General features: G+C 37.4%; 1 protein-coding gene across 1 annotated transcript in view; it reads left to right on the forward strand.

Annotated features, from left to right (window-relative positions):
* The first annotated feature begins 6,253 nt into the window (after positions 1–6,253).
* LOC134533450 (mite allergen Der f 3-like) overlaps positions 6,254–16,898 on the forward strand; it is a 48,705-nt gene continuing 38,060 nt past the window's right edge. The window contains exons 1-3 of the mRNA XM_063370973.1: positions 6,254–6,338; positions 11,417–11,554; positions 13,679–13,767. Of these exons, the coding sequence (XP_063227043.1) occupies positions 6,254–6,338; positions 11,417–11,554; positions 13,679–13,767 (312 nt within the window). The remainder of the gene's footprint in view (positions 6,339–11,416; positions 11,555–13,678; positions 13,768–16,898) is intronic.

The raw sequence follows: 16,898 nt of genomic DNA on the forward strand, positions 1-16,898 counted from the left end.
CATTTTACTGATGAATGCACACAAAAGCTATAAAACAAAATTTACATATTATGTAATTTTATATACCTAAGTTTTCCTATGTTTTTAGCCCTTTTAAGTTGCTATCCAGATTGCTCCTCTTTGGGTTGTAAATAATTTAAAGGTGATTGAACTATTCCATATACTTTCACTAGGGCATCAAACTATCCTGTAAAAAATACATTTCTGTTCCTTTAAAACTAAAGCTGTTATTCCTCTGCATTAAGTTCTTCAGTACTAAATGCTTGACATTTAATGCCAGGCAGTTTATTATTTTGGGGAAATTTCAAACTGATATGATTCTTTTTGGCCAAGCATATGGTGCAACCACACAAGCGCCATGGGGGAATAAATCGGCACAAGTAGTTTTGTGGTCTTGCATGCCCTGGATATCTGTTTAGTGGGCAGTGTTTAGTGCATCCTGGACTCTGCACGCACCAGATGTCAATTGTGCCTTCCCTCATGGCATCTCGTGGCAATGCTCGGCAACTCCCGGCCCACCGTAACTCACTGACTCAATGGACGAGCTCTTTCTGAGTGTCTCTAGTGTTGACCTGCCTGTTTGTGGGCTGCACGTCTTGGCAACCTCTCGTAGACTGCCCGTATCAGCATTCGGCGCGCTCCGTCAGTTCTCGACATCTCATGCAAACTTGCACACGTACTCGTAGCACACTGCCAAATATTTCCTGCTAGGTCAGGACACCAAGTTGGTTCTGTCCAGCCCAACATTTTACACATTGCAGCCCAACAAAAGCTAGTAAACCTTGCTTCCTAAAATACATATTAAATCAAACTAAACTAAAAGTACACATTACTTAAAAACAAAGTTTTTTTAGGGGTGTGTCAGTGTATTGGTGCTTTGAAGCTGAAACGGGGTGTCCATGCTCTGGGAAATCAAATAAACATCCGGGGAGTTGGCATTGGTCAGGAAACATCAGGGAAGTTGCTTGAAATTCTGGAAAAGTCGTAGTAATTCCCTAGTTATAGTAATTTGAAGGGGAAATAATATGCTCTATTCTGCCCTCGCCAAGACGATGAAAGCATTTTTTTTTCCAAATGATATTTCAGTTTATTGTTGTACTCATTATAAAAAGAAATAAAGTGGAGAGAGTTCAAGTCCAAGTGGGACAAATTTTATTACAAATTTGTGTGTACATCATGTGAAAGCTAATAAAACTATTTTCATGTCTAAAGTTAATTATCTTTTTGTATACATTTGGTGTTTGGAAGATGGTACTGATGCTAGGAAGAAACAGAAGTTGATTAGTCGTGACATGATAGTAGCTTGTGTGTGCGTGTGCCGCACAGGGCTCTGGGCCCATCAATGTTCAGATCAGACCACAGCAACTGTCTCTGGGCTTTCGGGGCAACCCATGTGTTGCATTTTGGTTGATAAAAACGTACCTTGGCAGCATTTATTGTCAGTCATTGAGCAACACGTAAAAGTTGCAATAAAGCCCTTGTGCATGTTACTCCCAATTTTCCATGTTAATTATAAAAATAACAGCAGCAGTAAAATCATAATATCCCTTATCAAATAAATGTGTTTGTGCTAACACATGCTATAAGCAGCATTATTAGCTAGGTACACATTTTCTTAAGCCATGCTGAGAACTACTTGCTAGTTGTGTCCTACCATTTAAAAGTTCATTTTGTATCATTTGCACTTGGAACATGATTAATGCTGAAAAATTTTTAAAGTCACAATAAGCAACATATTTATCTACTTCTGTATTTAGGCATTTATACTTATGTTTTAAGTTGTGGTGTAACTTGGTATCGGTGACTCTCTAATTTAAAAACTTCTTTCAAATAAATTTCATGCTCTTTAATTTTTTTGAAAATTACTTGGTCATTCATGTGATTTGTACGTAAATGAGTCTTTAGTACTTGTGCAAAATTGTAAATACATTGTGAATTCGCATAGTAAGAAAGTATTGTTAATTATGCTCATTTTCTCATTCCATGATTGTTGAAATCTAACATTCAGTCTTAATAATTTTATTTTAAAGTGTGTGTTTTTTTCTGAAGCTATTAGAACTTTTAGTTTTATTATTATTAATTCAAATAAATTTCTATAGCACATAGTAGCATTTATCAAATAAAAACATGATTATCACTGCCAAATATTTCACTGCCGAATTGTATTATGTACTAGTAGTCTTTATTTTATCTTCAGTTTTTGTAAGGTGAATTGTAAATTTTATAATATTAAAATGTTGTATGTAGGAAATATAAATTGACAGAAAACCTGATTTTGTATTATTATCCCTCTCACTTTACGAAGAAGAATTGCAAAAATTATTTATGTACTTTAGTTGGAAAACCTGGAAAAATCAGGGAATTTTTGTTTGACAGGTTGTAGTTGGCAATGCGTTTTTTTTTTTTTTTCTTTATTGACCAGCTTGCATTGACGTAGCATCAAGTGTATACCCTCCCATTTTTATTTTTGAATGGCAAATATCGAACAGTTCCCATGTCCATTTTCTTTTATTTACCATCGGATTCGGAAGTGGCGTCAAATCACGTGATACAAACTGGTTCAAGCTGGTCTGTTATCCTGCTGACGTGACGTGCTGCAGCATGTGCTTCCCACGTTCAGATTATACCGACAGTTGCATTTCATTTTAAGTATTTATGGATGCCCTCAATGTAAACTGGGCATTTTTGTTAGCTTTGAAAATACGTATTACAGACACTTTTGGTGAAGATTCGCCATCATTGCTAGAAATTGGTAGCTGTGGGCTTCATACGGTCCATGGTGCTTTCAAAACTGGAATTTCTGCTACACAATGGGACGTAGTTAGTTTTTTGAGGCACAGTTACTTTTTGTTTAAGCACGTACCTGCAAGGAGGGCAGGTTACATTAGAATAACTGGATCAGAGATTTTTCCCAAGAAATTTTGTGCAATCAGATGAATACTGCAGTTGCTGAGCATGCCATGAAAAAGTTACCCCACCTGAAGAAATTTGTTAGTGAAGTTTCTATTTCTTCTGTCTCTTTCAGTGTAATGAAAAGTGCTCTTGAAGATAATCTTCTAGAAGTAAAATTGACATTCTTCCACTCTTTGGTATCAGAGCTGGAATTGTTCCTTACAATGTTCCAAAGTGAAGCACCCATTGCATCTTTTCTCTATGATTCACTGGTAGACAATTTATTAGCTTTGGCAGGAAAGTTTGTGAAAGCAGAGGTACTGAATTGCTTTAAGGAGAAACGCAATGTATCTCGATTGGATGTAGATAACCAGGAAAATCTATTGACTGCTAACAATATAAAGTTGGGTTATGCAGTATGCCATACCATCAAGAAAGAGAAAGTACCAGAAAAGTCTGTCCTGTTACTGAAAAATGATGTTAGGACTTGTCCAAAGGTTATGGTAAAAAAACTTCAAGACAAAAGTCCCCTGAAGTACAAACTTACCAAGGGAATTTCCTGCTTATGTCCGTCTGTGGCTTTAAATTCAGATGTGAGGAAACAGCGTTTGAAGTACAGTTTAGAATGTTGTCTTCAAAACAGGTGGCTATCAGGACAAGAAGCTGATAACATTGAGCAATCATATGAGATGGTATGTTCCTCGCAAGATTCTGAAGCACTGTTCTCGTCTTTTTATCGAGAAGACGGGCGCCTTGATCACTTGTGGATGCTCATTCTTAAGGCACATGCAGTAGCTGCCAAAACAGGCCTACTAAAGTTTGTGAGGATGATGTTGGTACTTTCCCATGGAAATGCATAATTGGATAGAGGATTTTCAGTGAATTCTAATCTGCTAACTGAAAACTTGCAGGAAGAAACACTGATTGCACAAAGACAAGTGTATGACTTTGTTCAACGTTCTGGAGGTGTAAAGCATGTTGATATCACCAAGTCCATGTTACAGTATGTAAGAAATGCTAGTTGTAGGCGTGAGGAAGCCCTGCAAACAAAACAAAAAGAAAAGGAAGCTACAGACAAGTAGAAGGCAGAAAAAAGAAGAGTTGAAGAGGAGATCAAGGCATTGCAGTTGAAGAAGTCTCGAGTGTTGGATTTGGCTCGGTCTGAAGCAAGTGCAATAGATGCAAAAGTTGATTCACTGCAAAATTGATGGGAGCTTCCTTTTACTAATGTTTTTGCAAAAGTAAGTGTGTGAAATATTTGTAGCAGCATGTTTTATTTGTCATCAAATGAGTCACTTTGGCCTTGTCTGGAAGAAGGTAATTTTTTTTACTTATTTAGGTGAGTTGAAATACTTTGAAACCCGTGAATGTACTGCTATGCAGTTTTTTTCAGTTTCGTGGAATGTCGTAATTGTGTTACAGAAAACCTGGAAAAATTCCGTTTTATACTTGGAAAACCTGGAAAAATCAGGGAATTTCATTTACTAGATCTGGTAGACACCCTGTAAATAATTGTTAATTTTTGATTCAATATATCTGAGTACTTTGTAACATTGTTTACGTAATATATGGCCATGACATGATTATAATTTATAATATTTGAGTATAAAAGCATGTGCAATTATGGATGTGGGTTTTACATTTTACCTTCCTGTTGCTATTTTGATAAATACTCCAATAAATGATCAAAATTTTACATCCAGTGATTTTTAGACTTTCACTTTGACCAGCATTGTTATCTGATTTGTAAAAAAAAAATTCAGAATTATTTTTGAAACTGTTTAATATTTGAGCTTGATTACAGACCTCCCATTGCTAATTTGCAATATAAATGATTTTTAACTGAGATCATTTTAACAGAATGTGACACACTATTAGTAAAGATTATTGTAATGAGTAAAATGATAGTTTAAAAATATTTTCAGTGTTGTAAACATAGTTTTAATCTAGGGTGCTATTTCACAATGACTTACAAGTTAATTTTATTATTCAAGGTCACGGTAACTGATGAAAACAAAATGGTTATTTTTAAATATTTGATAATGTTATTTACATACTTGCTGCAAAGATACCACATTCTTACATGCGAAACTAAGGTCCTGGGTGCCAATTTTGTAAGGGCTTCCCCCCCCCCCCCCCCCCCCAACTCATGGTTTGATGTAAAATATTTTATCCCCACAAATAAAAAAAAAAATACTGTAATGGTCATAACTTAACGTAACTGTATATTGCCTAACTTGTAAGGTTTACTAGGAATTATGTTAGCACTAGACATATAATTTTGTCATACTGTACAGGTAAACTTGTGCATTAAAATCCTCTTGAATCTCAATTGGGCCCCGAGGGAATTTCCCCCTTTCCCCCCACTGGAATCTCCTCCCCCCTTTCACTCCTTGGCTTTCCCTCTCGGCAGCTCTGCCTAGGTTGTGGATTGATAGTAAGGCCTTGTACAATCTCACAGGTGATGGTGTGTTCAACATGACTACTGAAGACTATTTATAGGCAACTAATGAGTTCAAAAACAGGAGATAAGTCTAATACCGAGCGATTTTCATTACTGTTTGCGCAACTTGCCAGCAAAACAATTTTTGGTATTTATGGTAGAATGTAGGGTTTAATACATACACATGATTTTTGGTGTGGATAGTATGTAGCTACATTAAATTTAACATTCCATTCAATTATAAATATTTAATTAAAATAATAATTCACAATTTAAAAGTGTTATCAGAAATTTATTGCTTTCCATGCTGTTAATATGTATTACAAAATATTTCCATTTAAACTCCATGTAATACAGATGTATTGCAATGAATGGTAAACTTTCATTTTTAAGTTAATTTCGACAGTGAGTTCAATCGTTGAGAAAAAACTTGGTAGCGGATAGTGTGAAACAATCATTAAAATGCTGAATAATATACTCTGAGCTCTGAATTTTGTTTAGTGACGAATAGCTATGTTAAAAGTATAACAGAAAAATTCAATATCTCTAATTTTTTAAGAATAGGGCCAGATTGAATCTATTCAAGAAATAATTCACGGAAAAATAAACCTGATGGGTAGAAGAAACAGTTCCTTAACCAAAACACAATATGTTTAAAAATACATGCATAATGTCTTGTTTAGCATCATCACGACTTCTTCGTTTTGTTAGAAAATGATGCGATGGTGATTTGCAAAAGTAACGAAAACAAGACATCCTTTTGTCTTGGGCTCGGCAAAATTAGGTTTTTTTTCCCGCCAGGTTTATAAACTATGCCAGAGTGCGAGGATGCAGCTAACGCAATACACAGTTTTGCATACTTTCACACACTTTTGCACATGCTTACACACACTTTTGCACACGTGTACTCTTGCCATCATGCGCACTCACGCGCTTGCTCACTTCATGTGCACGGTTGCTTCTTGGGGGTGGACGACAGGCTACCTCCACTCCGGGGCCGTTGGTGCGGGCGGTGATCGCTGGAGCAGCCTTGAGCGGGCTCCATGTGGCGGCGTGCGGCTCAGGTTGAACCCCGCCATGCTGCAGGGATAGGCGGGTCGCCTGCGCCTGACGCCACCCCGACTTGCTGGCATTTAGTAAGGGGGTATATGGGCAGAGGGCGACACAACGGGGTTTGAGATTATTGTTGTGCACCGCGCCACGGGCCATATTCGCAAGAAAATGTTATTTCATGTATGTATTATTAATTTTTAATTATTTGTGTAAATCAGTATTTAATAGTGTTCATGTGAGGTTTTTTTTTAGTTCATACCCGCATTCCTTCTATTCTCTATTATATTTTCTTCAATTAAAAAAAGATACTAATAATGTATATTTCCATGCGCACAATTTTTTTTCTTTGGCAATATGATGACTTCATTGCCTGAACTTACCCTATCAGCTGTAAAGAAGTTCCTCTTAAAGAATCCGTACAATTGTGGGCGTATTTTCATTAGCTTATTGAGTGTGTATTGTACTGGAAGTGTAAACCTCTTTTTCCATCACTCAGGTTTTGGAATCCATTATATATTATTTCTTGGTATAAAAAAAATGGGTTTGGCTAATTTTTGTTCAAATGAAATAACATTTGTAATTACTGTTTTTAACCGTTTCTCACTTATTAGTTTGTATAGGCTTAAAACTTCTGTTCATAAACACACAAATGGAAAACGACCAGCAAGAATAATCCGGTCTTCAGCGTTGTGTTTGAGCAAAACATGCGGAAAACTGAGTCAGTGTGGTGATAGCGAGTTAGCTCGCAACGAACGCTACCCGTCAGCAAACTCGCCCGGTGTAATTGATACTTCAAGGGTGATTCACACGGTGCTCGGTTTTTCCTTCGTTTTTTTTTTTCGTTCGGGGCATCCTTAACGAGCCAGCGAAACGCAGGTGAAACTTCAAAAGACGCGGCTTATATTTTTACCTGGCATCTAAGAGAGTGAATTCGCTATGGTCAAGTTGAACATCCAAGTTTATAATTTACCGCTCGCACCCAGCTATTAGTTGGCTGATATCATCGGTGGCTACTCGAGGAGCGCTGTTTCTAAACGGCAGCTGATAAGGCAGAGGATTGTCGAGCAGCTTTGTGCTGCGAGCATTTGCGAGTCGTCCGGCCAGATACCGTTTTCGTTTTTCCTCATTCCTCGATTCAGACTTCGGAATTCTTCCAAAACTTATATATGACCTTGACCTTGACTATCATTAATAGAGTGAATTCCAATCTGCGGGTTGTTCACTTAATAGGAAAGGAAAACAAAAATCAAAAACATATTTAATGAATATAAGCGCGAGTAGTGATGGTTACGTTTCTTTATACTGAACCGATTTAATTGAATCAGTTCCTTGCAAGAATTAGCTCCGCTACAGGATGTGGCTGTTGAATTATCATACCCACACTGTATGTGTTTTTTCTTCACGAACTTGAGCTTGAAGAGCTCGAGCACAAAGCGCAACAGTGGCTCGTAGTCTATCATCCTGTGAAGCCATCTTACTCGGAACTACATGTAGTTCTGTTCGAACGCTGGCGTCTTCTGACATTTTAGCAGCGCCGTCTGAACGGCTCAACGCTAGCGGCTCTACTCGCCAGTAGAGGACAGCGTAGCACCGTGCGAATCACCCTTGAGCGGGTGGTTTTCTCCGGCGGCGGACACGAACTGGGTCGTGCCATCGAGAATGAAGGCGGTGCGTGCAGTCACTGTCACTGTCACTGTCACTCACTGTCGCGGCACGCGCGGGCTGACCGGGTCACAGATCCCCTCCCCCTCCCCCTCCTCCTAGCTCTCCCCCCTGAACTCTCCCCTGTACACACACGCATCTGGCTCCGTGGAGCGATCATGGACGTAGTGTCTACTGCTGGGCTTCTGGGATGAGGCCACGTAGGAGTAGTTGCGTGCGTTTCGGCATGCCTTGTTGCAGCCATCTTCAACAAGGCACGCTGAAGCGTCAACTAAATAATGATTTTGGTGTTATATTTCAAATATGCGAATTATGTAATTAGGGTATTTATATAAGTGTTAATGTTTGCAAAATAGTTTTGACCAATTACACAAAAATTAAATCCAGTAGCTAAAAAAACGCATAGGTTCAAAACTTCATTGAAATCTGTTATTTCGAAAAGTTAAAATACTTATTTTTTAATGGGATAAATAGTTACAATTCTCGATAAACATTGAGCGTTCGTTTGACGTCATGCTAAAATTCAAAGCTTAAGTTTGCTCTACATTGGCTGATTTCTTTACGAGAACCTTTTTTTTTCTCTCGCTAGTCAGCACTGCCTGGTTTGCTTACGTCTCTTTTAGCTGGACATCGTTGGCTCGCGGTAACTGCGGTCCAATCATCAACACAGTACAAGAGTATCAAGATCTGCATTCTAGTATACGACCAAATTAATCCGTGAAATTCACGTACCTCTACACATAAGATTGTTATTAATTTTGTTACTTCTTAATTAGTAGGTATATTATTAAATAGCTCAAAACTCGGTCTTAATTTTAATTATACTGTTATACAGCGTGAGATTTAATTAGACCTACAAAATACAGCTGCAGGTTCAGCACGAAAAAAATAAGTCGAACAAGTTATGGTCCAAAGCGATTCCCAATGCTGGTGGTATATATATATATATATATATATATATATATATATATATATATATATATATATATATGTATGTATATATATACATACATACATACATACATACATACACACACACTTCTTTGAAGATGGGGCTGAACCACATTTTTTCTTATAATAGGGAAAGTATTTAAGATGGAGCACTGAGCGTCTGCATTATGTTTAACTGAATGAAGCTCTACAACCACCGCGAATTTTATCGCTGTAATACAATTATTTCGTCGAATTAATTCGGGGTAGTAACACCCCACAAAAATGTGTGGAAAATAAATTTGGTACCCACAATTATTATAATTTTATAATTTTGCTACAGCGACAATATACTCTGTGGTTGTAGAACTTCGTCCAATTAAACATAGTTGAGACGCTAATGTTTCTTTTCTCCATTATTTACGATAAAAATGTTAAACTCCTTCAAAGACGTATACCATACTTGGGAACCACATTATACCATAAGCCGTGTAGAGTGTTCAAATTATTTGGTCGTGAATTAACGATGAACTTGCTGCCAAAGTTTGTCGGTCAAATTCAGACTCATGCCTTATAACTGGACAATTACTACAAAACTAAGTTAAGAATTTTTGACAATCTTTACTAGAGTAGCAGGTTTTTTTTTTTTTTTGTTTTGTTTTTTTTTTTTTTTTTAGGATTTTGTAATAATGGAGTTACTATATGTGTCTGAATATTCGAGAAAAACCTGTATCGATTAAAAACAAAATATGTTGCATGGTTAAGAAGGTGATAGGTTTACAAATCGTACTTATTAATGAAAGATTTGTAAACGAATAGCAGATCAGAAGAAAATTTATCGCCTTTATTTGTATTTTAATAAAACTTGCTAATTAGGAGTTGAATACCACCGAGTAGTAATTTTTGTAATATTTATTCTGGTAAGGAGTAATTTACACCCGAACTTAAGTACCGAACATTATTATCTTTCGTAAACTTATGGTCTCAGACTTTTGGAACACGTATGCATCCAATCGCATGGCATTAGTTTCCTCGATGTCTTGTTTGGTGCAGAGGATTGTAGGACCGCGAGCCCTGGCATCTCCCGTTTTATCAGGAACAATTCCTAATGTTTCTCATTGGTTACGCATGAGATTACGTACCTTAAAAAAAAAGATAATAAACTTTTGCGGGTAGTTGTTTCTTGGCTGTGACTTGTAAGCCATCTCGCTCGTGCTACGAGTCTCCGCTCTCTGGCCGTGACTAGGTTTGGGGGGGGGGGGGGGGATATATCCCAACCATCTCGAAATCCTATGCAATCCTGAAAAATCTATCCCCACAAAAAAAAAATAAAGAATTTAAAAGCAAACAGCAGGCACACAGGTTCTATCCTCTTCCCCTTTTCTGGATGATATTTTTGGTATTTGTCCAAAAATTTTAGGTTAGTAACACATATATTTCGGACATTAGATGTCATTCAAAATAGTGCAGTATCAAATGGTGTAAAGTTATTTAAAAAATGGTGGCTGTGATGTCATACACAAGATGGCGGAATCCAAGATGATGCCCAGCTTTAGAAAACAAAATGGTGACTCTGGCATCAATATCAAAGATGGTGGAAAGTTCTAGAAAACGAAATGGCGGATGGACAACAACTCAAAATGTCGGAATCTAAGATGGCGCCACCTCGAGGCCGCGAACCTAACCTGCGGGCAGGCCCTCCTCTCACGCAGTGGAGGCGAAATGCGTGCAGAGCTCTGACAGCTCGCACTGCGTAGTGCGTGGTGTGTGCGTGGCAGAGAAAGTAGAGTGAACCCCTCTGTGCCCCTCCTGCCCCGGGCCCGCCACTAACGGCATGTTGCCGGGTGAAATTGTGCCGCCACGGCCAAACGAGTTTCACTTTCAAAATCTGCTTCAGTGGAAACCGCTTGAAATAAGTGACCAGCGACGTCCATATTTGACATTACACATTACGTTTATTTTCTTTATTGAAGTTTCTCTCGCTTAAAACGAAAAAAAAAAATACTTGGACAAGCACTGATTGGTGGATGGCGGAGCAGAGAAAGGCGTGATTGAGACAATCCACACATTTCAGAGTTTGGAGAGATGGTCGCTGGAATAGAAAAATCTAGGATAAATGGACATTTGAACAAATAATTAGTTTGTATACGTACATGCAGGCCAAATATCGAAGTTTACAACCTTAAAGTAACTTGTTTACGTTCGTATGAATTTTCCAAACATATAAGTAGGAGGCAATGGAACAATAATCGAGCTGTTATCGCATTAATTAGTTGCAAACGGAACCAAGTGAAAAAAACGTGTTATTGTAGTGATGCAAATAATTGTCTCAGGTTCAACGGTGGACGCTATCTTAATCACTTCCCTTTCTGGGCATTACGAATTAGGGCTTAAAGCCGATACGGTTCGACTCCCAATTAAGCCGATCGCCAGCAGGAAGCTGGGGCGCAGATAGCCACGCCCTGCCCTGGGAACGACAAGAACACTCGGCCTGCACGAGACTCACTCTGCAGTTGGCAGCCATGAAGAAGCCGGCGGTGGCTTGCTTCGCGCGGGTCTTCGTCTGTGTTGCCGGTGAGTGTCGTGAGATCTTTGTCGGTCCCGGATTCGCTTCGTGAATGTACCTTCAAGTGACGCTGCAGCTTGCTTCAGATCAACGATATTTGATTTAGAATCCGTTAAAACAGCTTCATTTTTTATCTGCGCATTCCTATTGTTTACTGATCCATCACCGAAATCCACTGATTTTGCAGTGAAAGTTTTTTTTTTCCAGCTGGGATTGCCAGTTAAGTCCACGGTTTTACCAGTCAGTAATATCCCGTCTACATTATTCTCAGCAGTGGCGACTACCTCAATGATTTAAACTACGGTAGGTATAAATGCGCTACACACACTTACTCGGTGCTATAGTGGGCCTCAGCTACCCGATACTTTGTATTTGTATACATTTGACACATCCGCAAGTTCTTCAGGGTTACGAAAAGAAGTAACGTTCGCTGTAAGATAATTTTGCCTGGCACATTTTTTGGCCTTGTCGGTTGCAAAGACATTGGTGTTAAGAATTTGCACTGGGGAACTTTTGGAAGCAGATGACAACCAAATTGCTTCAAGCCAGGATTCCTGCTGAAAGGCGGAATAACTGCTGGTCAACTGCTATGTCTGGACTACTAGAACTGAACCTGTGACAGTCTTCTCCCCACAATCCTCAGGGCTGATACAGCTGCGTATTCCCAAGTGAGGATGATTAATTTCAATTATGTTTTTAAAGCTTTAATTACTTTTAGCGATGACAAGTTGTATAACCAGAACTTAAATCGCTATAATGAATCAACATCATATTAATAGGTTAAATTTTTTATGATTTTTAGAATTTTTTCTATATTTTATTGTTAATAATTACATATATTCGATATTGTGGTCAAAATGACATCACCGGATAACTGGAGGCTTGGAGACTGGGAATTAAGGAGCTATGGAGACATTTTGCCATATTTTAATTAAATATGTAGCTTATATATAATCCAAGATGTTATAACTCTAGGAAACAAAGTTGTGGTTGTGATTTCATAATACAAAGCTGCGGGCTCCAAGAGGGAAGAAGGTTCTAGAAAACAAGATGGCGTTGCGTTCAGGATTTATGGAAGTTCATGCAGAATGGAATGTACATGACGAATTTATCCGCAAACCTAGTGCTAGATGAAAAACGTGAAGAATAAATGTAATTAGAAACCCTTTATTACTTTTAATAGAAACGCGCTAGCCCTGAGAAGAAATAAAGAAGCTCTAATCCAAAACAATTGAAAACAATTGAAAAACTGCTGCTAATGGAACATCGTGTAATTGTAAACCTCTGTTCCTTGTGTGATGGCATATGTTATGGTCAAATTTTGTTTGTCAACAATCCTCATCTTTGAGAAAAAGTAAAGGCTGTTTCCCACTATTGTGGCATTTTATGGTCCAGCACGAATTTATTGTATTATGTGTAAAAATATTATCAATTTATGTAACACTGTTATCACTTTAATGAGAAGTAATTTCGATCGCCATTTAAAAAAAATCGCACTCGAATTTGACGGAGGGGTGACGTACCAATACATACTATAAAAAAAGAGTCTTCTTGCATAACACCGCAGCATTAGTGCCTCGTAACTGCTGTTTTGCAGTAGCAGTAATGCGATGAGATTGCTAAAAGTCACTGACCTAAATCATTTACAACTAAATGCATACTTATTATGTCTGGATTCGATTAAATCCGCTTGAATAGGGTGAAAACCGCTTGAAAAAATATCAAGTGGTTCCCATTGTGTTGAGTTCATCTTGCCATTTACAGTCGAGCTAAAAATACGAGACTTTACACTGAAGAACCACGGAATATTATTTAAATGTTTTGATCTTCGATATGTATAGTAATAAAACATATTGTCATTTATTTTAACTTTTTGTTTAAATGAAACATGACTCTGACATGTGAAATTACCCATACCTATATTCTGAAAAGCATGCAAAAGATTACCAAAAATATAGAACAATAATTCCATAAAGTTCAATAAATACCTAACTACATCATAAATTTTCCAAAAATGTTTGAAGAAAAAAAATGTATTGTAAGTTAATGAACGAGGCTGTACAAATGTGTTTTATAAGTTCCATGCGTACGCTATGTGCACTATTAACTGCTATTACTTCTTTCCAACCCAGTGCTTCTGGCTACTGTCGACAGTGCAAGACTGCCCTATGAGAAGATTATAGGCGGAGGATTTGCTAGTGATGGAGAATTCCCTTACCAGGTATGAATATTGTGCTATTTATAACTGTCAATTGTGTGCCTTTTTTTATCCTTTTTGTTCCAACAGCAGTGATATCATTCTGAACTAAACATAATTATAAACATCGGCTTTAAGTTCACCACGAAAAAGTAAGTCAGAGTTTATATTCCTAAAAGTTTACCAAGACTGGTATTTGCACGCCTTTAAAGTTAAAGTTGAGCAACTAACAAAATATAGAAAGTATTTAAAATGGAGCATTGATCGTCAGGGTGGTTTTTAATCGAAAAAAAAATCCCTTGCTTTTATCTTACTTTATTCCGTCGTTTTCTAGAAATGCCAGTAATAAATTTAGAACGAAAAACTGGAGCTCATATCAGGCTTGAAACACACAACACCCAGTGTATGCTAGAACTGCTACCAATCAGCAGCGCTGATTCGGTGAGAAACACAAACATGTGGTGGTATATCTTCGCTCATTCCGCACACTTTATTTACCACTGTTCTATTTCTCACTCAGTGAAGTAAGAATTTTACTTCGCATATATCCGCTAAAGCTACCAATGCTTATTTGCGTGTTAAAGCAAAACAGTAAACATATTTTAAATATATAATTGCATTGTACAAATGTGATATTTGCACATGCTACACAAAAATAACTTTTTCACACGCAAGTGCACAGAGTATGCATGTATTACGAAATCACGAAAGTCATATGACGTCATCAAACACTTCGACATTAAATTGTTAAACTGTAAAAACAATTTTTTTCCCTGAGAACACAAGAAGTTTAAAGTTTGGCAATGCTTGCGTTGCGTTTATGCATCTTGTTTAATTTATAAATGGGTGTTAAAAATTGGTGTACTTAAATTTTTTGCGTCTTGCGCTTCTTTCGTTTTTGCTTTTCTTTAGTAGTCTATAAACCCGATCTAAAAATTGTTAACCTAATAATCAATTACATAAATTCTAGGTAGTATTAATTCAAAAAATAAATATATGGTAATAAGATAAAAATAATTGTTTTATAATAAAGTAAATTAATGTTTTACTAACAATTTAAAAAATTGTATTACCTATATAAGTGTAACTAAATACATAGATTTATCGAATAATTTTTCCATAAAAGAAAACCAACCTGACTGAAAAATTTTTTAAAACTATCCACTACCAAAATATTTCGTATGTGAGAAATAAAGCAATATAAAATTTACGTATAAATTTCTTTTAAAAATGCGAAGAACTTATGGACACCGTTCACAGGTATGAAGTTTAAAACCGTGTAGCTTACTAAAATTTGATAAAACGTTCGGCCAATTGGTAATTTTAATAACTATTTTGACGTTTTAAAATTGACGCTATACCCCAAAATCGAACCTTTAATTCCTCCCACTGAATGCCGGTGTGGATAAACTGCGCTTCGGAGGTGGACAATCCATTGTTACATAATTTTAGCTATCCTTATAATTACATTTTACAATAAATAAAAAACTGTCTTGCTCACGCATTAGAAAATAATAACTCTTCACATTGGTCAAACACATTCTCATTTTCCGCACTAAAGCTATATGAAAAGTATAAAATTATACATATTACACAAACGAAAAATCTACGTACCACGCTTTTCGGTTTAGTTATAGCAGTTGAAGTATGCGAGATGACCAACACTCAGGAATATCCGCCCTCACACAGTGAACACAGGCGAGGCTCCAGTGGACTTGCCGCCGGCTTGAACCAATCAGCAACTGTGAACTGTGCCTCAGAGCGGAGTCCTCAGCACAAGTATCGAATCACAGTCCACACAACAATAACACGTTCTTGAGACGATCTTCGCCGACGGCCTCATGAGATCGCAGTCGAGTGCTCGACCCCCCCGCGTCCAAGTGCCGAAAGGGCGCAGGAAGGAATCCAATTCAGAAGCCATCTGTGGTGGATGGCGCGAACGAAAGTTCATATAGACAAAGAAAAATTTATAATATTAACGATTTGATGAATTTTAACAAGATGGGGAGTATTTTAATAAAGTTCCTTGTGAAAAATCTGGTCCAAATAAGGGGTTTAATATTTTTCAAGTCTCCTTCAATTTTATATAGTTTAACCCTTCGCTCTGTAAATCGAATGATTACATAATTGACGTAGTTGTTCCGGCTGCAAAGAGAAAGTTTCCGTGCAAAGTGATACACGAAATATGTTAGGAACCGAACATAAAACCTAATACAGAAGCCAACTGTTATAAAAAAAATAAACTTTATAATTACAAGATGAATTACAAATGCAGATATTAGCAGTTACATTGATGATACAGCAATGATGATACACAACCTAGGGTGTGTGATCCTGCGCGGTAAAAGACAGGGGGTGAGTTACAAGTTCAAACATACAACACTCGACCTAAATCGAGGACGACACAGCTTCAAGTAAATAAACAACCGTTACAAATACTCAGTCGGAGACAGAAGTTTCACATGCACAAATCCTAATGCTTGGCTGCAAATTCTCATACGTAACACAGAATCACGTATATAACTGCGAGGGCGACTTAAGTCGTAAGCCATAAACACTTTGTTAAAATTCCTAAAAAAATACGACTGAGAGTACAGGCAACCACACTGCTCCCTCGGGGACGCATTACAGAGCGTATTCCTGCACTCTGAATGAAGATATGGCACAGTACAAGTCGACAAGGAATTGTCTGTCCCAGCAGTCGAGCACGCCATTGTACATAACACGTGAGAAACCCGATTATTTTACAGATAATGTTAACATATGAAGTCCATACTGTACGCGCCTCTTCATTTTGCAGCTGTATCTGGAGCTTCGCGCCGGTAACGTGTTCGTCGGTTTCTACGAATAAGAGAAACTATATGCCGAAATGAGTTTTTTTTTTTGGGATGACAAAAATTTTGACTTTGATTGATAACCTTTTGTTAGAAAAAAGTCCATGTGTTGTAGCAATACTTCTAATACATAGTTCATGGGTAAAAAAGGAGTTTCTAGGTGTGAAATAGAAATTAGACTTAGTTCGTGCTTCTATAACCAACGTTTTTCTGTAACTACCTTGTTTCAAAACCAATTATTCTACAGATAATAGTAGAATATAAAAGTATGTCATGCGCTAGAATTAGGGCTGTGGAGCCTGGAGCTGGTCTGCTATCTAG

The sequence above is a fragment of the Bacillus rossius genome, chromosome 6, assembly GCF_032445375.1.
Source record: "Bacillus rossius redtenbacheri isolate Brsri chromosome 6, Brsri_v3, whole genome shotgun sequence".
Taxonomy (NCBI): domain Eukaryota; kingdom Metazoa; phylum Arthropoda; class Insecta; order Phasmatodea; family Bacillidae; genus Bacillus; species Bacillus rossius.